This window comes from Gallinula chloropus (genome assembly GCF_964237585.1).
Source record: "Gallinula chloropus genome assembly, chromosome: 18".
In the NCBI taxonomy this organism is placed as follows: domain Eukaryota; kingdom Metazoa; phylum Chordata; class Aves; order Gruiformes; family Rallidae; genus Gallinula; species Gallinula chloropus.
In genome coordinates, this window is record NC_140103.1 from 944,658 (window position 1) to 965,889 (window position 21,232).

The 21,232-nt window shown below is 49.0% G+C and overlaps 1 protein-coding gene across 1 annotated transcript in view; it reads left to right on the forward strand.

Annotated features, from left to right (window-relative positions):
* MAPKAP1 (MAPK associated protein 1) overlaps positions 1–21,232 on the forward strand; it is an 82,326-nt gene that overhangs the window by 33,645 nt on the left and 27,449 nt on the right. The window contains exons 5-6 of the mRNA XM_084272619.1: positions 52–228; positions 8,235–8,344. Of these exons, the coding sequence (XP_084128745.1) occupies positions 52–228; positions 8,235–8,344 (287 nt within the window). The remainder of the gene's footprint in view (positions 1–51; positions 229–8,234; positions 8,345–21,232) is intronic.

Consider the following 21,232-nt stretch of genomic DNA (forward strand, 5'->3'; position numbering starts at 1 on the left):
CTGACTCGGTTGCCTGGCTTCCCTCCTGAATGAGCTTGTTCTGTCTTGCAGCGACAACGTCAATGCCTACTGTCTCCATATTGCTGAGGATGACGGGGAGGTCGACACAGATTTTCCACCCTTGGATTCCAATGAGCCCATTCACAAGTTTGGCTTCAGCACGCTGGCGCTGGTGGAGAAGTACTCCTCTCCTGGGCTGGCAGCGAAACAGTCGCTCTTTGTCCGCATGTGAGTATGGACACTGGCTTCCAGAGGCACGGGAAACCTCCGTGTGTCTGTGCCACCTCTGCAGCTTTCTGCTCCTCCTCTTCCCTTCATCTGAATTCAGGGAGATTCAGGGGTGGGATGTGTATTCAGGAGTCCCCACAGGCCATGCCCAGGTCTGGGTCTGTCATGGGACAGGTAGCAAAGTCGCTGCTGGCAGCCATGTGCTGATCCATTGCTGAGGGGCTGAGGCTGCAGGGGAGGAAATGTGTGTTCTGCATAGTTAGTGGGGAGAACATGGAACCACTGTGCTCCCACTAGTAAACAGGGGGCATTTGCACCAAGTCTGAGCTCATAATCTTCATTTTGCACCAGCCATGCTGCTCATTTATGAAAAGTGTGTTCTGAATAGTAACTGAGATCATGTACATAGTAGCTTCAGAGAGTTAAAATGGTAAAGTCATTCGTGTGGGATATCCAGACCCCTTTTCAACAGGTGTTGGGGACTGATGTGGCGAGTGACTTCTTAATTATTTTGGGGAAAACTTACAGAATTTTAGCCAAAAAAAAAAAAGTGCTCTTGTGGTGTTTGGGTATTCCAGGTGAGGGACTTTGACAGATTCTTCCACAGGCTGACAGACAAGTAGTAAGTTTGTGTTTTAAATCTGAAGAGCAAGCAATTTTAAATGCAAATAGTTGCAGAGAGCATTAATAGCAGCACAGTGGTTGAGAAATGAGCAGCCAGTGAGACCAGGACCAGATGCACTGCTCTGGTGTCCAGGAGGGTTTGAAGAGGAGACTCCCCTCCGCCACTGAAGCTCGACGCTGTCTGGTGTGTAGCTCAGGAAGAATTTGCTCTATCACTGTCAGGGAATTAGGGTTTGAGTGATCACTTTAATTTTTCTTTACTTGTGCGTGAAAAATGTTCCAAACCATCAGAAGGCCTTAATTATTATAACAAAATACCAGTAGTGTGAGCCACTTCGTACTTGGGAAGATACTGAATGCTGGGAGCTCTTGAAGTGAAAGCGCTGGTCAGGTTTCCTGGCTATTGGATGGGGTTTTAATTTATAAAGGATTACTTGCATTTCATGGCCATACAGCTGCTTCTGGTTTGGAATAATCAGACACTAAAGCAAATCTCTGAGCTATTTCCTTTCATTGTGACACTCTTTATTGTGACCTGTGTTTCTCAGAGTCACTCTGCAGTGTCCCACTGAAAGGCATTTCCAGGACCCCCTGTGTGCTTCCCAAAGGCCCACTCACTCCATCCCACTGCAGCAGGCCATGGGGAATAATACTCTGTCAGCAGAATTCACAGATGGGTTATTGCAGGTCGAGATTCATCTCCTGAGCTGGGCACAGTCAGGAGGGAGCTGAGGGAGGGAGGAGAGGAAGCGTCCTGCCCATCACGGGACGAGGTCTGGTTCTGGTTTGTGGGAGTCAACTGACCTTCCAGCTGCGGAGCTGCAGAGTGTTTGGCTCCTTCCACCTGACTGAGGGGTGCTGCCTGTTGTACCTGGAAGAGGCAATATCTCTTTCACCTGCACATCTCTCTGGAGTCAGTGGGATTGCCATCAATTCCTGTTTTCAGTTGTATCATCCTGGACTGTTTTATCTCCAGGATAACCCTGCATCGTCAGGATCCCCAGAAAAGCTCCAGCAGGTGTCTAGAAAATTCTGTTCTCACTCTGCAGTCAGAAACGGTCCCGAGTGGTTACTGCACATCAGCCAGTTGATCATCTCCCAGCTGGAAAAAGTGCCCTTTCTTTCTCAGCTCCCTCTTACCTGAATCCCATCACCCCTACTCAGTGCAGATAAAGGGTTAGGGTTTGAATGCAGAGAACAGCCTGGGTCTCAGATTTTGGCTGTCAGCTTGTAGTAGGTGGAGCCAATGTTCCCACATAGAGCCCAGAGACCTCAGCAGTGTCCCGGCCTCAGCAGCTCTTCTCTGGTGCTCGTGGCAGGATTAAGGTCCAGCTGCAAATCCTGCAAAAGAAATGTCAGAGCTCTTGCTTTAGCCTAATCTGTGCTTACATGAGGACCTTCTCCTTAACCTGGGAGCTCCTGCTGACTAGAAATACGGCAGCTCCAGCATAGGCAGTAGTGCTTTTCTGAGAGGGTGCTGGGTTTTTCTGTGTGTCTCTGTTAATTTGAAATAGCTCATGTGTAAGTAGCTATTTGTAAATAGCATAAAATCAGAATTTTTACTGCATCCCCTTGAATAGGGAATTACATGATCATCCCTTGATCAAAAGATTGTTACTGCTGTGAGTTGAAATGTGGGTGCTGTCTTATTTTTGTAGGAATTTGTTGTGAATTTTACATCATCTTCCCTCCCTGTCACCCCACAGTGCCCGTAACTGTGGGGTTATTTTTTGCATCTCCTTCTGTCCTCATCTCGCTGAAGTGCTGCGGCTGCTGCCACATCGGGCTCATGCCTTGCAGTGTTTGTTACTACTGAATCACTGTTGAGCTGAGTTGTGTCAGGAGGAGGCAGGTGGGTTATTTCGGAGCTCGCTGTCCTGGGTGCACGGTCAGACGCGCTGCAGTTGCCGGCGGCTGCGGCACCTCACCGGGGACCCCACTTCAGCAGGATGTGTTTGAGCAGAAGCAGTTTGCAGAACTTCATCCACTCAAACCCCTGCCAAGGCAAACTCGTAGCCACTCGAGCTGGTTATTAATACCCAGTGGCGGTGGCTGGAAGTAGCCCACGGTGCCGTTTATATTCTGAGCTGAATGTGACTGTCGCTGTGGCTATACAGAGGAGTAAATAATTGAGTTTGATTAGGGAGAGGGACCTCATTATCCCCCCACCCGTGCCCAGCTGGTAGGGGAGGGTCGCAATGAAGCCATTAGCTGTCTCTCTTCCTGGCATCTCAAAGAGCTCAAATACATCTGTGTCTTATTTTCTTTTCTGGCACAATCAGTCGAGCAAGCTAAGCAGGCATGACCGAATTTGGCAAGTTCCAAGGACTCTGGCAAAGTTACACAAGGAGAAGACAGAGGGCAGTCGTTCTGGCTTCCAACTGCCCATTAGTCTAGCGAGTTATGTTTTTGGAAAATGTCTGTTGTGGAAAGCAGTGCTTTGTCCAATGTCAAGCACGGCGCACGCAAACAGCCCCTTTGCTGTGGCATCGGACCTGTCAGGAGGAGCTGGGCAGAGCGCTGCGTTCATGTAAATGCACACTTCTCCAGATGATGAAGTAATACCTGAACGGCTCGGAGCAGAGGTGGCTTGAAATAAATCTGTGCTATCATTAGGGCTTTTTCCCTCGGAAATTTTATTATCACAACTTGACACACTCGATCTAATGGTGTTTCTAGGAGTTGTGGCTCAGCTGCCAGTTGGCACACAGATGAGATTTGGCATGCAGCTCCTCGGCTCTGGAGCACTCTTTTCCTGTTTTGCATATTACGTTTAGATTGCTGTGACTATTATATATGGGTTTTTCAAAGCAGCACCTCTGCTATACAGGATGGATTAAGGTTAAATATCAGGCTTTCATCGTACATGAACAAATTCCATTCAGGGCTCTGAAATGTGGTTTTCACTTCCCAGCAGGCCCACAGTGAGGTTTTACACGGGCGAAGGTCATCTCGAAAGTCCCTTCTAGAATATTCATACGATGCAATTTCAGAAAGTTAATGTGGGCGCCAAATCTGGGGGCTCCCAGCCAGGGCTGTGACCCTGAGACAGGAGCGGGAGCAGGAAGCTGACTTGTTGGCTGTCAGAAGGCAGCCGGTTAAACTGGGGAGCACACGGGCTTACCCAGGGCTGACCTCAGGTGCACAAAGGCGAGATCACTGAGGCTCAGGACAAGACTTGGGGCCAGCACAGTTATTCTGGTTCCTATCATCAGGTACTTTATCTTAAAAATGACCCAGCTTAACTTAAGTACATGGCGTCAGCTGGGATTCTGAGTCTTAACTTTGGCTTTGTGCTGACCAAGTGGAAATAGTTATTAGTCATTCACAGGCACGTTGAGCCGTGCCAGCCGCGCTCTGCAGCCAGCTCTGAGTGCTGGAAACTCCACTTCGGTGGGGGAAATAAAAAGGAAAAATTTAATTTATTTTTTAAAACTGGTCTGGATTGCAAAGGCAGCTTTTGGGAAAGTTTGTTTCTCCCTGGGAACAGAATGTCCCTTAAGTGTTGGGTGTTATTTTGCCACACGACCAGAGCCTGTGGTGAGGACGCTGCCTGTTTCCATCCGCCCCGGAGCACCCTCCCCCCAGCAGCAGCCCGGCGTCAGCCCGCCGAGCTCTCGCCTCTTCTGTTGTTTGCTTTTTCCTCCTCTGAACCTTGCCACCCTGGCTCCAGTGCCGAGGCTGTAAAAGAAGATGGAAAGCCAAGTTACCGCAGAATGATCACTATCATTAACATTCACGGGTGGTTCACTTATCATTCCTGACTGCACAGACATGGCAGCCGTTATGAAACGTCCACAGGTGTAGCACGATGATACATATTACATTGTGCCACAATGGATTTATGTATTCTGTAACAAAAGAAAAGTGTAATGAAAAAATACAGAAGGTAATCCTTTATTCCTCCACTGCACAATTTATCAGTAATGCCTGTGGATGATAAGTGCCAGGGATTTCCTTTGCTTGATTTAACCTTGTCACCCAGGTATGTTTTTGCAAAATGACAGAAAATACAAGCTAAGGAGTTTCTTTGGTTCCCAATTTGTAAGCAGCAGTTTTAATTGATTCAATAGCATCTGCTTGTCCATCCCGTTTTCTTGTGTGTTGACTTAAAATAAAGGTATCACCCGTTAGAAGAGTAAGCTAAACCACTTAATTTATAGTTACAATTAAGGATTTGCTGGAATTAGGTTGAGTGAGGACAGATCGTGCCCATTATCAATGCGGGCCATCGCTGGGAAGCTGGCAGGGCGAGCTGGGGCAGGCGGCTCTTCCAGAAGAGCCTGGCTGTGCCGTGTTCACAGGGAGGCACGTTGCGGAGATCGATGATGGTTTGGGCCATCCGGTGCAGAGGGTGGCTGCTCGGCTCCCTGCCCCTTTGATGACAGTCCAGTGCACAGGGGATGGCATAGGGCTTCTCCTCCCTGGCTCAGGAGCCGTGCTCTGACACACCAGCCTGACCCTGAGACAGCAGCTGAAGCTCCTTGGTCTGTGCTGACAGCCGGTCCCGGCTCGGGGCAGTGGGTTTGCCCGGTGCCCAGGTGTCATTCCCAAGGTCGGGTGGTGCATTGTTAGAGAAGAGCTGTGCTGCACGCAGAGCGAGCCCGAGCAGAGGAGGGGAGAGGTGTGCACTGAGCTGGGCCGGGTGTTTCAGAGCCTCTGGCTCCCCTCCAGAGCAAACAGCCAAAAGTTTACAAATGTGGGTAGGCTTTACATTTCCCTGCGCTTGCCAAGGCCTCGCTGGCTGGAGAGCACACTAAATATAGTCAAACACAGAGGGTTTTCTTATTTTGCTTTGATCAGTAAAGTAAACTTCTAAAGGTTGTTCTGGGATGAGATCCAGCTTCTGAGGCAGAGAATGGCCATGGCTCGGCGCGAGTTAGTAATAGAGTGTCAGGGGAATGAGTCTGACAGTTCTCAGGCCAGCAGCTCCATGGCCTGAGACACGAACGGGGCCGACAGCAGGATGTGCCCCTTTGTGGCTCAAGCACCAGCACACGGTCGCCCGTGCTCAGGACGTTCCGGATGGGTGCTGGTGTGAGCAGCCCCGGGCTGGGTCAGGCGCTGCCGGTTGCTTCGTGCCCATGGGAAGCAGGGTGAGCCGTGGTGCGGGCTGCAGGCCCTGCTTTGCCTGTGGGGAAACACATCTGGAGAGTGTCGTGTGCTGAAGGGAAAAGTAAAGTTGTGACTCTGGTCTTTGGTCATCAAAGGGTTTGGAAGAATTCCTTCACCTGGGCTTTTTCAGTATTTTACTTTATTTTCCTGTCTTTTGGTTCTGGTTCTCTGGCAACTCTCTTTCTGTATGGCAGAGTGTTAGGAGAATTACCTGAAGGCACCGGATGAATCCGTGTCTGATAGTTGGGTCTGGTGCAAGGCTTTTCTTGTAGCACTGTATCGACCAACATCCCACCCTTTAAATCAGAGCACAAAGGTAGTTTCCTGGTGTAAAACAGTACAGCTGTACAGGAGGGGGTTCACTTTAAGCATCCACTGGGTTCATTCACAGGGCAGTTTGGACGGGAGCTGTAACAACTTGAGGAAGCGAGGCGAGCGACCGGGAAGCTGCTGCGCAGAGGCAGGGTGTTGCACAGTGCTTGGGCACCTTGCAGGGCTCCATAGCAGCTTAGGGCAAGGTGTGCTCACCCATAAAGAGTGCAGGAAGGCCTGTGCTGACTGTACAGTGTCAGTCAAAGCCCCTGTGTCCGTGGGCTGTGCTGAGGACGCAGTTTCGCCCCCGCAGACATGGATGGTACTCCCTCATGTGGAGCAGCGTGCTCAGTTCTGCTCCGTGTGTGCTAAACACGTGGCAGAAGTAGAGAGGGAAAAAAAAAGGAGATGCATGAAAGGGTTGGGAGTATTTGGTTTGAAGATGAGTGAGATAGAGTTATAAATAATAAATGGTCTAGAGAACATAAATTTGGGGCTTTTAGGCAGTTTCATTTTGCCAGGAACAAAGGGAATCGAGAATGAAATTCAGATGAGACTGCCCCACAGATGATGAGCCGGAAAGGCCAGGTTATACCGGTGACTTGTGGGACTGTGCCATGCTGTGAGGAGCCGGGGATGCTCTGGGAACATCCCCATCCTGACAGCATGGCAGGCATTTCCCTTTCTGCAGGGCAGAAGTGACCACGACCGTGGATTTCGTGACCGTCCTTCGGCCTGTTCAGATGATGCTGAGCTGCAGAGCTGGACAGGGGACCGGAGCTTGCTCTGTGCGCTGAGCAGGACAGAAGGGCACAGCCATGCTTGCTGCTGTGGCTGCTGCAAGAGGCCAGGAGTGGGTGTTCATGGCAGTGAGGGCTTCAGGATGTCATTGTGTCTCGGCTGTGTTGCAGCCTGGGCCAGGAATGCTGCGTCTGAAGTGATCTGAACTCTAGCTTGTATTCTCAGCACTGGTGCCGGAGCTTGACATGCAATACGGGCCTGGGTTAACGATGGGACTGGGTGGCTTGGGTTGCTTTTCGCTGCCAGGTGCTTTTTAAAATACTCCAGCTGTGATCTTCACATAGAGCTCCACTCTGTGATTAAAATCCTCGGTTGCCAGATAAAAAGCTCCTCCTCCTGTGTAAAGAGCTTTGCGGTCCCCCTTTCCCAGCCGCTCCAGACTCTCCTGCGGGTGCGGATCAGCTCAGATTCCAGTGTGAACTGTCTGCAGTGACATCTACTGACACGAGCAGAGATTGACTGCGAGGGCTGAGGGGCAAAATGTGCTGTGATGTTAACCCAGCATCGCTTCTATTGTACTGTCATCACCTCTGCTTCCCCGGTGATGCCACCGACCCTGTTCAGCTGGCAGCGTGTGCCGTAACCATCCCTGTGCCTCCCCAAGCACAGACTCTCCCAGCCACGGTTGGGACAGGCATCGGGCTGCCCAAAACCCTTCGGTAGCTCCCGTGCCACCCTGTTCACAGGGCCGTGGCCGAAGGAAGGACGCTGCTGACACCTGAGGTAACACCAGGCGTTAGCAGTGCCGAACAGCGGCCGGTGCTGCTCCGGGCGCTGCTCTTCTCCTTCCCCATCATGAGCTGATCCCGCTGCGGTCGGGCCGTGCGCGGAAAGGACACTGCAGAGAAACGCCTCACAGCCACTCAGTAACGAGCACTTGAGCAGCTCCTCAGCCACATTTGCTCATTTTTCTTTTTTAATGGCGAACACAAACTGATCAGAAATAAAGATAAATTAGGAAAAACCCCTGCACGCCTCGAATCACAATCTGTTTCCTCCTGGGTTGTCTGTGCCTTCCTGAGGGAGTTTGCCCAGTTTCTCCTTTTAACTTTGTAATTGTGCCTAACAAGTCCTGTGCTTGACGCTAACGAACGTTGCGGGGAGCTGCCTGATGATGATTGTTTTTTAAAAATGCGTGTGCATCTGTCTTGCAGAAATGCTGCTCATGGATTCTCACTTATTCAGGTGGACAGTATGAAGGTCACCATGAAGGATATCTTACAAAAGGCCTTAAAGAGAAGGAAGGGATCACAGAGAGGCTCAGGTGGGTTATTTATCGTATTTTCTAGAGGGTAGGGTGTTTCTCCATGAGCATATTTTATATCTCTTTTTAAATGTCATGAAAGATGCTGGGGTTTCTTTGGTGGGTATTGTGATTTTCAGCACCACTAAAAGCAGTTCTGTGCACAGGTCTGTGTTCTAGATCCTGGCAGAAAGCAGGCAGTGGAGGAGCTGCGCAGTGGCTGCTGCAGAGCCATATAGCCATCACTGCAAATATTTATTTATGATAACAAAGCCATTTGCATTCAAGTCCAGCCAGTGGAATTTGAGATGATGGGTGGAAGTACAGGGAGACCGCTCCTTGATGGAATTTGTACACTTTTTAATTTATGTAAGAAGATGATGCTTAGTATGATTTTAAATAATTTAAGGGAATCATCGTTCCTTGTAGAGAAAAAGAAAGATTTGCTCCCTGCAGCGTTGTCAGGATGGTACTGGTACAGCTGAGACACAGCAACATTTAAAAAAGAGAATTTATGATACTTGCATTTCTATTTTAGAGCAATGCCTTTCCAGGGTGTAAATGTGCATTCACATATATGTTAGTGTATATATATTTCACAAGTATAAGGCTGAGGGATCTTTCCAGCAACGAGAAATAATTACTGTGAGAAATTGCACCGGGTCTTGTCACGCAACAAAGGAACTTTAATATAAACCTATCTATATACTGGGTAAAGATAAGGATCTTGTCTTTGTAAATGAATGAAACCTCCTTATGCACCCTTAGTTTTAACTATGGGAAAAGAAAATAAACCCCCTTCTCTTTAGAAAAAGTCGTCCAGTGCAGTTTTTAAACGAGTGTATAATCTGTCATGGATTTAATTAGCTATCTTCAGATGAGAGCTGAAGTTTTAATAAAAGTTAGAAGAGATAACACAGTGAAGGACACGGATGAGCTGTCTCAAGGCCATATTCCAAGGGAACGATAAGAGCTGTAAAAAATGGCAGAGGAGAGCAATTGAATGAAGCAATGAAAATCTGATTCTCGTAAAAAAAAAAGGGGGAGGGTGGGAGGGAGAGGGAGAGCGAGAGAGATGCTGGTAGGGGTGGTTGTAGATGAGACCCGCCAGCGTCTGCAGCAATTTGGCCGCTGGCCAGGAGTCATTGTTCACCCTCGGCGGTGGCGGCTCCGTCCAGATGTGCCAACTGCACGTTCCGGCTTTTGCCAGCTGACTGCGCCGTTTGATAACCAGCTCTCTGGATGCCCATCACTGGCCGCAGAGATAGAATTAAATGATGATGATCTTCCCACAAGTTGGGAGAGGAAACAATGCATATAAATCTTGATTTCATCTCAGCGTGAGAAGTCTTTATCCATCATCACTCATAATGAACAAGTCGTTAGCTGCGATGAATGGTGTTCTGTTTTTTTCAAACACCTCTTTTGTTCACTTTTTGGGTGACTTTTATTTATTTCCTGGGGTCAGATTTCTCTTCCCTGAAGGGAGGTGGCTAAAGGATTCACTTAGCTCCCTCTTTAAACTACTTTCCTCCTTCCTGTAGCAGATGCTTTACTCTTTGTCCCTTTGGAATTTGGTTTTGCTTTAATTTTGTTACTTTTGCTCAGTAGTTCAGAAATGGAACGGACCTGTCACTCCATCAGCTCGTACATGCATTAGGAGCCTTTGTAGTAACAGGGTCTGTAAGCGAGTATGCATCTTCTTTTGGGGGGGAGATGGGGGGTGAGGGGGTTGTTACTTATGTAAGAAATTGCCTAGATTTACTTTTTATAAATTATCCATGTGACATCTCCTCTCTTTGAGGTGTGACTGTCATCCCTGCTGTGGCTACAGCCAGGGGAGTCACAGCTAAAAGCCTTCGGGTTACTCAGAGGGATATTTACTTCTGCACATGTAATTAGATGGTGTGAAGGCATTGGGGTCAGTTGGGGATTTCAGCTTGAGCTGTGGGTGGGTGTTCCAGCCTGCACTCAGAGGCTGTGTGAATTGGTGCTAGGGAAAGGTTTCTCCCTGAATTCCCACAGTGCTGAACTTCATGATGAAATACTTCCTTTCAGTGGCGGGTGCTCGTACGGTGTGATTGAAGTTGTCGTGTAGTGCTGTCAGGGATGTGAAGGGGCATCTCAGATTAGGTATTAAATGGGTAAATCACAAATTAAACACTTCTGTTAGAATTATCCCCTGTTATCTAAACTGCCCTTATTCCCAAATCCTTCCCTGAGCCAAAACTTGGACTCACTGGACAGCAGAGCTGGGGTGGCAGGGGAGCTCAGGAGGTCACACCAAGGGATGTGACACAAGCCAAGCCTTTCCCAGTCCTCCCAGCCTCATCAGCAGGGTGCTGGGAGAGCGGCCTGGGCTGAAGCAGGGACAGAGCCCGGGATGCCACCACAGGGGGATGGACAGGCTGGAGTGGGAGCAGAAAAGGAATTTGTCATCATCCGTCATCCGCCAGCAGATTCCTCCTATTTGGAGGGGGTATGCCTCCTGCTTCCACTGGGAGATGCACAGATAAATGGGATTTAAGATCAGACTATTAGCACGGTACGGTCCTGTGCCGTTGTAGTCCAAGTCATTATTAAGCAGTGGATTAGGATGTCAAAGTTCTGAATAAAAGATAAGACGTAATTCAGGGAAAGCATTTCTTCTAAGGCACTGCTTCCTTTTAGGCTGATTATTCTGGTTTTCACAGTGTACTCACCAGAACCAGACTTCATGTGTTTGTTTAAACCTTCCCAGTAGTTTACTAACACTGAGATGCCTGTGAACTTGTCTGCATGTTTTCAGTGTCCCTCCAGACCAGTCTTCCCAGGACAAATGAATTTATTCCGTTTACATCTTGGGCTGCTCTCAAGAACCTGGACAAGAAATGGCTTTTTGACCTATTTCCACCACTGACTGACACAAAATTCCTCAGGCTGGTGCTGTGTCCGTAGGAAAACACAGTCCCTGGTTGGCTGTTCTGGGTGAGGAAGAAATGGTGGAATTTCTGTGGTGCAGCCAGGAGGGGTGTGTTCTGCTGTGAGCAGGCTGACGGACCCACTGGTTTCCTCTCATTACTCGTTCAGCCTGCACTCTGCAGCCTACAAGTAGGTTTTTCAACCAGCAGTCGAGTCTCAGGTTCCTGACAACCCGTCCCCCTCTGTCACCTCTGTGGGTCAGTGACCTTCTGAGCTGCTCTGCTTTCGAGGTGTGTTTCAAAGGGCTGTTAGCATCCTCGCAGCTGCCAAGCCCCGTCCTGCCAGAGCACGAGGCCGATGGTGACACTGAAGGTTCCTCTCTAAGGGCCACATGGAGCACACGTTCCCACATTGGCACTCGTGTCGCTGCAGGGTCAGCTACACCTGCAAAACACAGCAGTGTGGTTATTTCAGAATCCCTTTTGTTGAGCAGGCTAAAGCTGAGTGAAGGCTTCTGGCTGCAATTTAAGTGCAACCTGAAGGTTATTTGCTGTGGGAAGACACAGGTCAGGGAAGGAGGTAGAAGTGGGGTACAACCTTTGTTTCTTAGAGCGCAGTGTGAGAAGAAAGGAAGCGGTGTTCCGATAGCACCCAGCTGTGGTTAGCTGTTGGTTAGATAAACTCCTTGCTGACTGTTCCCTGTTTCTTGCCGTTTTCCTGTCCTGCTGTCACAGGGCTTGTGTCTCGGACCTGTGAACTCTGACTGTGTTAAAAGAATGATTGTTGAGTCAATCAACAGGAAATGCAGGTGGTAAAATAACCGGTACGTGTGATAGCTGAGAGAGAGCACACGGCCCTTCAGGCGTTTGTAGAGGACACGGCTGTACCGAAGCAGTGCTGCAGGAGCCTGGTGACCTGTCCCACAACAGGCAGCAGTGGGGGGTTAATGGGAATACTGCATCATCTCTCAGCACGTGCCTGGATAACCGACGGGAAGACGTGTGGGGGAATGACTGCAAGTTAGGGAGAGCCTCTCACAACCAGTCAGGGCTTCATACTGGAGAAGATAAATCTGCAGAGGAAATTGTTGAGGCAGATGTTTAATTAGTTGGAGTCAGGCTGGATAAATCAGGATAGGAGCTGTCTGTGCAGATATGCTGGTGTGTCTTCCTCTTCTCTGGGCTGGTTCCATTGTCTTTAAGGGCTAACTGTTCCCCTTGCCTAGGGAAGAAGCAGCAAACCAGCCATCCGACCTCTCCGTTATTGTAATGGATTCCCTTGTGTACACTCGTAAAATAGGAAATGTAATTGATGTTTTCTTATGGTAATGAAAAATAACTAAGTAGAATACTTTATCATCAATTTGTTTAACCTATCGCGTGCTCAGCAGCGTGTGCTGCACATGCATATTTTACATGGGGGCTGGAGCTAAAACACTCTTGGTTGTGGAATGAGCTCCCAGAGGAGACTGGTCCAAACCGGCGATGGACCACCTTGAGAGGGGAGTCTCACGTGTGAGGGCATTTCCTCAAAACAGCCAGAACAGGAGGGAAGGACACTAGGGATGAGGTGGCATCCAGACCATGGTGGCCTGCAGCAGGGAAGGGAGAAGAGCTGGAAGCTCCCTTAGTGCTGCAGGGACCTTGCTGTGCATATCCTCTTGGCCTGGGCAGTGCTGGGATGCTGGGATAATCCGTGGGGAGTTTAAGGATTGCTTTGTATAAACCTGCATATCTAGATGTCTTGAGGAATGTTTTTGAGCAGTGTGAGCACTCCAGCAGCCGAGGGTTTAAATATAAAATGGGTCTGCAGTGTGGCACACCTACAGAAAGGGACTCGCATGCCTGAAGTCGTGAGCAGAACTTCCCGTTCTTCCTCTTGTATCAGGGAAATGTCAGATCTGGTGCTGGCTGGATTTTGGCCAGATACAGTAATGGAAGCTCGAAAAGCCTCTTCAGAAGGTGAGATTGGGGTGGTTTGGTACTGGCTTAGAACTCTGCTCCCTAGAAATGAGCAAGAGGCTTAACAGGAGCTTCAGAAAGGGGTGGGTTTCAGGCATGCTCCTAAAATCCCTCCTCATGGTTTGTAGAGAAAGTTCCATAGGTCGTACGGACCGTGCTGGGGAGCTGAATACCGTGATGGGTACCGCTTGCTTTGCCTGGCCGCTGAGCGGGTTTCCTACACGATCACCTGGCGTGTATTTCTGCTGGCCTGCCTTTTGCCAGTACTGAGGTGTCACCCAGTTAGCCTGGGAATTCAGTTTGGTAGGTGTATGTTTTAAATCCTGTGTTTTGGGAGGGCTCTCGGTTGGGAAGGGGGTTCAGGCAGAGCCCCTCCTGTTCAGAGGCCCCCACAGAGCCCCTACATGTGCAGTGGGCAGGTGGGTCTCACCAGCCCCTCTGGATCTGCGGGGAAGCGTTCGGTGTGTTCTATATAACATGCTGCATGGCTTACAATAGGAAAGACAGGGATTTCTTTCTTGCTGCTTTGTGTGTCTTGATGCTGCGGAGATTCTCAAGCAAATTCATGTAGGAGCTGTACCCACCCGTGGAAGTTCTCTCCCTCTCCTCTGGGCCATCTCACTGCCTTTGCTCTGCCACAGACACATTCACAGGGATGCCGGTTGCCTTCTGCTCCAGAGCCTGGCTGAAGGGACTATAAATACTAATGCAAAGTCAATAAGAATGCAGCGCCGATGGTGCAGAGGCTGTGTTTGCAAACAAATTAAGCCTTGATGTCAGTGTATAAAAGCTGAATGTTCTTAGAAGGAAACGAGAGGCAAAACTAAACAATGTGTAAGGCTGAAACGTTAGAATAATCCTGCCTGTTTCTGGTTCGTGTCAGCCTCTCTGCATTGGAAATTTCTTGTGAACAGAGAAGCCTTGTCTGATTAATCTTCTCTGATTTTGAGTAGAAGTTCTTTGCGGGGTGAACACGCTACTGATTATTATTTAATAGCTGCTTCAAACTGCAAACATCCCTGAACCAGAAATGCTCAGTCCTTTTAAGAACAAAATGCTATACGAGTTTAATTGTTATAAACAATACCTTCTGCCAACATTTCACAGACATGACCTGTATTTTCCGTAGGTTAGAGTGGGAGTTATTAACTTAGTATTCTGCGCAGTTTGGAGAAGGACTAATACTTTTTCTATAAATGAAAACAGCTGCTTTACAATAACATTCGAGTCCCTAACAGCTGTCAACTGGTGCTTTTTGCATTCTTTAAAATGTGCAAAGTGACCGAAAATAGCCTAAAATAATCTTACTAGCCTGGATAAGTGTATTATCTCACTGCCACAGGAAGCTGGATAAGAAGGAAAGAGAAAAAATTCAAGAAACAGGGATAAGACACAAAAAGAACGCCGCCATGTTATGTTCTAGTTGGAACTGTAGCTGCAAAGGCCGGTTACAGGGCTGTGTCCCATCGCCGGTGGCTCGGCCCTGAAGAGCCACACGGCCTGTTGCCAGCCTCTGGGTTGGGGAGGTTTATTCTGTGATTCAGGTTTGCTCACGTGAGGCTGTTATGTTATCCTTCAGACCTTTGGGCCCACAAGCCCAAAATAGAAGTGCTGCTGCAAACGTGAGGCTCGTTGTCCATTCAGAAAGCAGTGAGGGAAAAGAGATCTGAGTCGTGTTTGAAAATTCAGTTTTAACACACCGGCCTCAGCCCCGCTTTTAATGCCAAATTTCTTGTCGTAAAGGAGCTTCTGGAGCTGTTTGTAAACACATTTTATTCCAAACCCACACAGGAGAGAGCACAAACTGCAGCACCAGGATACGATCTGTGTGAAAAACCACTTAGTGTCAAGCACCCCGCCAGGCCCAGGGGAAATCGCGCAGATGCCGCCACGCCGACGGTTTTCACTGAAACCTGTCCCGCCATTTCCCTGTGCCTGGGGTGTCTCAGCAGCCGTGGCTGTAAAGACGGGGGCTTGATGCTGCGGTGCCGGGTCTGATTTGCCTTGTCCCAGCCTCCCACAGATGCTGAGGAGTGCTGACGTCCCCGCAGTGCCCGGCAGGGCCTCGGCAGCTCCGTGTCCCTGTGCCCAGAGAGAGGGAGGGGAGCAGGTTGGGCAGTGTGGTGCTGTGTGCAGGAGGGGGGCTGGCAGGACAGGGGCCATTTGTAACACCAGTTTTCTCCCTCTGGGGAGCGGGTCACCTCCAGCCGGCAGTATTCCTGTGAGGCTCCAGCGACCCTGTCCCTGGAGCCAGGGCCCGGCCTCTGGGCTGCTCTCCGGAAACAGCCTTACAGCTCGAACACGAAACCTGCTTCCCGTCACAGACACGTCTGGGCTTCCATTTCTAAATGATTGAAAATTAGGCCGTTAAAGACATGTAATACTGTGACTTCTAAAAATACCCCTAATAATCCCAAACCAGAGTATAACTCTTGCAAGTTCCTAATTAGATTCAGCTCCTGGGACTCTGGTGTTGGCTGCCTTGGGATTGCTGTTGGCAGGAAGGAAATGGTTTTTTTGTTATTGTCCATCTATAAATGTTTTGCTTTCTCCAGAGGACCAAGGCCACAGGGACCTTGCTGTGAGCCTGAGCCCTCAGCAAGGGCAGAGGGTGGGAACCCTTCTCCATCCCAGCCGCAGGACGCTGCCGGGCTCCGGGCAGGGTGTCCCTGTCCCCCCGGGCACCTGGAGCTGCAGCCGCCCCTTGGAGCCAGGGTGGTGGCTCTCCTTCCCAAGGGGTGGTGGCGTGTGGCAGGAGAAGACAAAGTATGAGGAGAAGTGCTAATTCTGAGCATCTTTGGGGTGGTGCCCGCTCTCACAGTTCCCAGTTGAGGCCAGGCAAGAGCTGTTCAGTTCCTCCCGACAGAGCTGGCACGCCGCATGGCTGGCGGGCACCTCAGCCTCGGCGGTGGGGCCGGGCGGCTGGACACAGAGCATCCCTCTCCTCGGCTGCTCTCACTGCCAGATGGGCTGTGGGTCCCACTTGGGTTTTCCTTCCTCATCCCCTCCTTGTAGGTGGGGGAACAGGACAAAAAGAAATTGCTGGAAAGGAGGGGGAGGGCATCTTTTTATTGCACATATTTATTGATAGGAAAAAAGAAGAAATAGGGAGATAAAGAAGCTGTGTAAAACCAGAGCCCTGTGATTAAGGCATTTTTAAGAGATGAACCGCAATTAGATTGAACTGTCATTAAAGTTTGATACTGTCACTGAATGATGGTAACTGAGGAGCTTAAATTTAAAAGTAAATATGTTAGAGTAGGCGATGCATATGTTTGCTCTGACTCTTAAAGAGATGGAAGCCCCAGCACCTGTGACAGTGAAAAGCCAATTAATTTGTATTTCCTTGTGTTTACATGCCTGCTTTTCTGTGTAATGGTAGCTCTGAGTTTCTTTGGCTTTCAGTGCTTTGTTTTGGATAATTACAGCATCCCTGCAGAGGCTTCTGGCCCTGGTTGTGAATGGCTTTGCCTGGAAACACTTCAGAAATCCTGGTTTTCCTTGCATTAACCTGTTTACATTAGTGGGGTTTAACTTAAAACAGTATCAGTATTTGTGGATCCTTGGCAAAGCCTTTCCCCAGCGTGCTCCCCCCTTTCCCCAGCGGGGCCATGCGGTGAGAAAGGTGTGAGTGTAAACGTGTAGCCCCGGCTGCCCCAGCCCTTCCACCAGGCTGCTGATGCCGAGCAGGCAGTGCCGTGCCGGGGCCGGGTGTTGGTGTGCGTGCAGCAGCCCATCGGGAATCGAGTTTGGGACTAGTTTGTCAGAATAGAAAGAGCTCGTTAGGCCCGTGCGTTCGGGCTGATGGGATTCTGGACATCAGCCCGAGTGGGTGAGGGAAATTTTTCATGCCTGCCCTCCGAAATGAAAGTGAAATATTGAACTGAGTCTATTTTAGAGCTGTTGGTATTGAAATCATACAGTTATTGGTTCTTCTGGGTTGGTAATAAAGCTGTAATTTATGTGACATTTTAAATTCTGCAGCTCAGTGTTTGGATGACAGAGAGTTTTTGTTTATTTTATCCACCCTGATGAAAGAGGATCCCTCTGGTGCACCAGGTGCCTCCATGGGACCCTCTCCTTCCCGCTAGCTTCTCGGGCAGGGTGCCCATGTGGGTGGCTGAGTTGCCCCTTGCTGCAGCACGATCACCTGAGCTGGGGGGAAGCACCTTTCCCACTGTGTAACACGCAGCAGGAGGGCAGAGACCCCGTGTTGCTCTGATCACAGACAACCTGAGCCCGGCTGCTCACAGTGGAGGAGTCACAGGAGGGGGGGGTTAGTGGCTGTGAGCTGCAGTGGGTACAGTAGCTGCTTGCCCTGACACCAGCTCTTAAATCTGTGATTCCAACAATAAATAAATCTGTATATTGTATTTCTGCTATAGGTACATCACGTTATAGATCAGATGTGATTTGTTTCTCCTTTTGCCTTTATTTAGAGCTCTAGATCACTAATGTGGAAAGAATAAAAGTCTATAGTAGCAATTAAATAAAGCACTTCTGTTAATACTCTGCAGAGTGTGTGCTGCTGGTTATGCTGTGTGTTTTCTATCCTACAGCAAAGCAATCCATAAATGAAGCGTTTGTTTCTTTTTAAGGGGCTTTTGACTAAATTCTTTAATTTCACTGGCTGTCAAGGTAGTGTTAAGTAAAATGGGTTTGAACTGCTGTAGTTTTTGTGTACTGGACTAGATGTCAGAAACCTTTGCCATCACTGGAAATTCTGTCACTCTGGATTTACTATCTGTTTCCCACAGCTGAATTCTTAAGCAGTGTGATTTAACACCTTGGCTCTCCATCAGCCAGGCCTGGCATTTATTTGAATGCATTACACCACTGGTTTCCATAAACTATTTTACAATTGTTTCATATAAATGACTGTTTATTTCTACAAAAACCATCTGTATTTCTGTGGAGAGCAGCAGATAACTGTATGTAAAATCCAGTAATGTCACAACAGTGCAAGTTAAGAAAAAACAGATTGGACTGGGAAAAAAAGTGGTGCTTGTGTGTGATGTTCAAAGTTTGTTTGCACTATTTAAATATCTTTATTTATTAACTAGTATTTGCATTTATAATGATAAAATCTTTATTCCGCTTCAGAGGTGTTGAGGGACTTTGGGGGTTTTTAGCGGGTAAGCAGCTTTCAGCTGTCCTCCCAGCAGCGGCAGTCGAGATGTAAACATTCTGGCTTTCAGCTCCTTCCTCCCAAACTGGTTACATATTTTCTGTGGGTTTATTGTCATTACCAAGTGCACAATGGAGTCCTTGCCCCTTCTGTCACCATCCAACAGGAATCCTACATGCAGAGGCTGGAGACACCTCTGGTCCCCGTGCCTGTGCTCCCCACGGCGTATTGACCCCCCTCCCTCAGTCCCCTCTGGTTTTTGGCCCTCTCTCCTATTCACCCTCTAGGCCGGGCTCCGTGGGCTGGGCCGGCGCCTCTCCCAGCCTTGGCTCTGTGCTCCCAGCCAGCGCCCGAGGAGCATCGGCGCTGAGCTGTGTTATTCCTCCATATGCTGCCCATGTGCTGGCAGAGGGAGAGCTGGAACCCAGTAGTCTTACACTTAGTGCAGCTGATACGTTCTGACAGACTCTTTGAAATGATAGAAATACATAAACCTCCTCTTTTTTATGACCTTGTAATAGCTGCAACATATTTCCAGCAAATATTTTCTATAGCAATAATAAAAAAGTGATAACAAAAAAATAAATATAAATATAGTTTAAACTCAAAAGAAATCACACTTTCAAAACCTGGGGCTGGAGCAGTGAGGCAATAAATCACCTATCCTTGTGAAAGGAGAAACTTGGAATAGCCAAGTACCACAGGCGTCAGCATTAAGTGTTTATCAGCTTTTCCTGTGAGTGCTTTCCTGTCTGTCTGTCTGTCTGTCTGTGTGTCCGTGGCCAGAGCCACATGTGGAGCTCCCGGCCGCTTCTGTGTGTTGGCTCTGCCTGGCGTCTCCTGCTCCGCTGTTACGTGATGGCGGCCTCACCGCCTTTACCTCCTGCCCTGGCTTGTGTCACTTCGGCATCATGCCCTGTGCTCTCCTCCCAGTTAGCATGAGCTGGTGTGACGTGTCCCCTGTCACCACAGCGCTGGTCCCTGACGCCAGCTCTTGCGCCAGCGCAGTCCAGGCTGCGTGGGAGTGGTGGGGAAGGCTGGGGCAGGCCCAACAGAATGCAGAGATCCTCCTGCAGCACCCCATAAACTTTGCCTGTTGTTTCAGGTGACGTGATGGGCCCAAATGCCACATCCTTCCACACCACAGGCATTCAGGTGGCCACACAGCTCCTGGCATAGCGTTTGCTGTCTCACCAGGGACAGGTCTTCATCTGCTGTAACACCAGCTGAGCTCCCCTGTTCCGCTGGAACACGGGGGTGTGCACGCCCTGTCCTGCCGCAGGCCTCGGCCTGTCCTGCGTTGGGGGGCTGAAGGTGTTCTCGAGCATTTCTGTTCAGAGCTATTGCAGGACCTGTGCCAGGACAGCAACGTTTTAAACTGCTGTGAGAAGTCTCCAAGACATTTGGTAGAGGTCAGGGATGAGGGTGCTGTGCTGTTAGATGGGATGTGTAATGCACTACTCATGCCTGTTGCTCTCGGGTGTGGGTGGCAGCGAGTGTTGGTGGGAGTTTAAGGAGAGACCAAGCTGCCTTGGCTTCTGTACCAGGCAAACTACAGACTGAAATGGGAGCAGAGTGAAGGTGTGACATGCGGGCAGACATGATGTGCTGAGGAAGAAAATGGGCATTGCTTCTGTAGAGCAGGGTGCGCCTCTGAAACTGGTGAGCAGCCTCTGAGGAAGCCAGGGACCATCTGAATAAGGATGATGTGTTTTATAGAGCACGCTGAGATTTCCAAAAAAGATTTGACAAAGGCTCATAAAGCAATTAAGCTGTCACAGGATGAGAAGGAGGATCCTCACATGGATTAATAATTGATTAAAAGACAGGAAACAAAGAATAGGAATAATGGCCCTCCGTTATTAGTAACTAGGTTACTGGTAGAGTTCCAGTGGAACTGGTAGAACCTGCATTGTTCCCGTAATGTGGGGCATGGAAAAGGATGTGAATGCTGATGTGACAAAACGTGCTGTTGATACAAAGGCAGTAAGAATAGTGCAAATAAAAGCTGTCTGTGAAGCACTGCGGAGGTATCTCACAATGCTGAGTGACAGGACAATAAAATGAGAGAGGGAATTCAGTGTCAATGCAAAATAATATACATGGTGAAAAGCAACCGTAACTATATGTGTACAATGATGGGCTCTAATTACCTTCCGTCAGTCAGGAAAGGTATCCTGGAGTCGTTGGGGTAGTTCTCTCATGCCTCAGCTGGTGAGGAGCAGCCAGAAAGACAAAAGGAACACCAGAAATTGAGGCAGGGGTAGAGCAAACCAGGAACTTCATGGAGCCAACCCCTGAACCGTGCTTTGCCCACATCCCAGTCGTTGTATTTTATCTCAGGGTAATACAGAAGCAAAAAGGGACAGGAATGGATGAGTGCACACCTGGGCCAGCTCCCTGAAAGGGGGAGGAGATGCTGAAGAGAGGAAATCTGTCCTAGTTGGGAAAGGCAGACCAGGTTGACAGAAGGCTGTGAAGTGTGTTCAGGGAGCTGTATATTGGAAGGGTTTTATCTCAGTTCTCAAGAGCTGTGTGCCTGGAAAGCTGTGGGATGGCAGTGGCTCTCTGAAACAAACTGGGAATCCTGTTTCTCACACAGGGCAGTGAATTCTGCAGGGCAGTGTTAGGGAAACTGAAATTCAGGAGGGTTGTGAACAAATGCGTGGCCATAAAGGGAGCAGAAACAGCTGGAGCTGAGGCTTTGGGGAGAATTACAGGAGCTCTTGAGAGGGAGGGAAAGGTAAAGGATGAACAGGACCCAGTGATGGTTTTGTTGCAGAGACTGACAGTGTAAAATACAGGTTCAGTTTTAAAACAGTTGGGGGGGTTGTTTATACTGGTCCTTGGTTCAGGCTCAACAACTCCACAAACATTAAATACTGAGGTAAGTCTGTCTGCAATCCTCATTTTACCCCA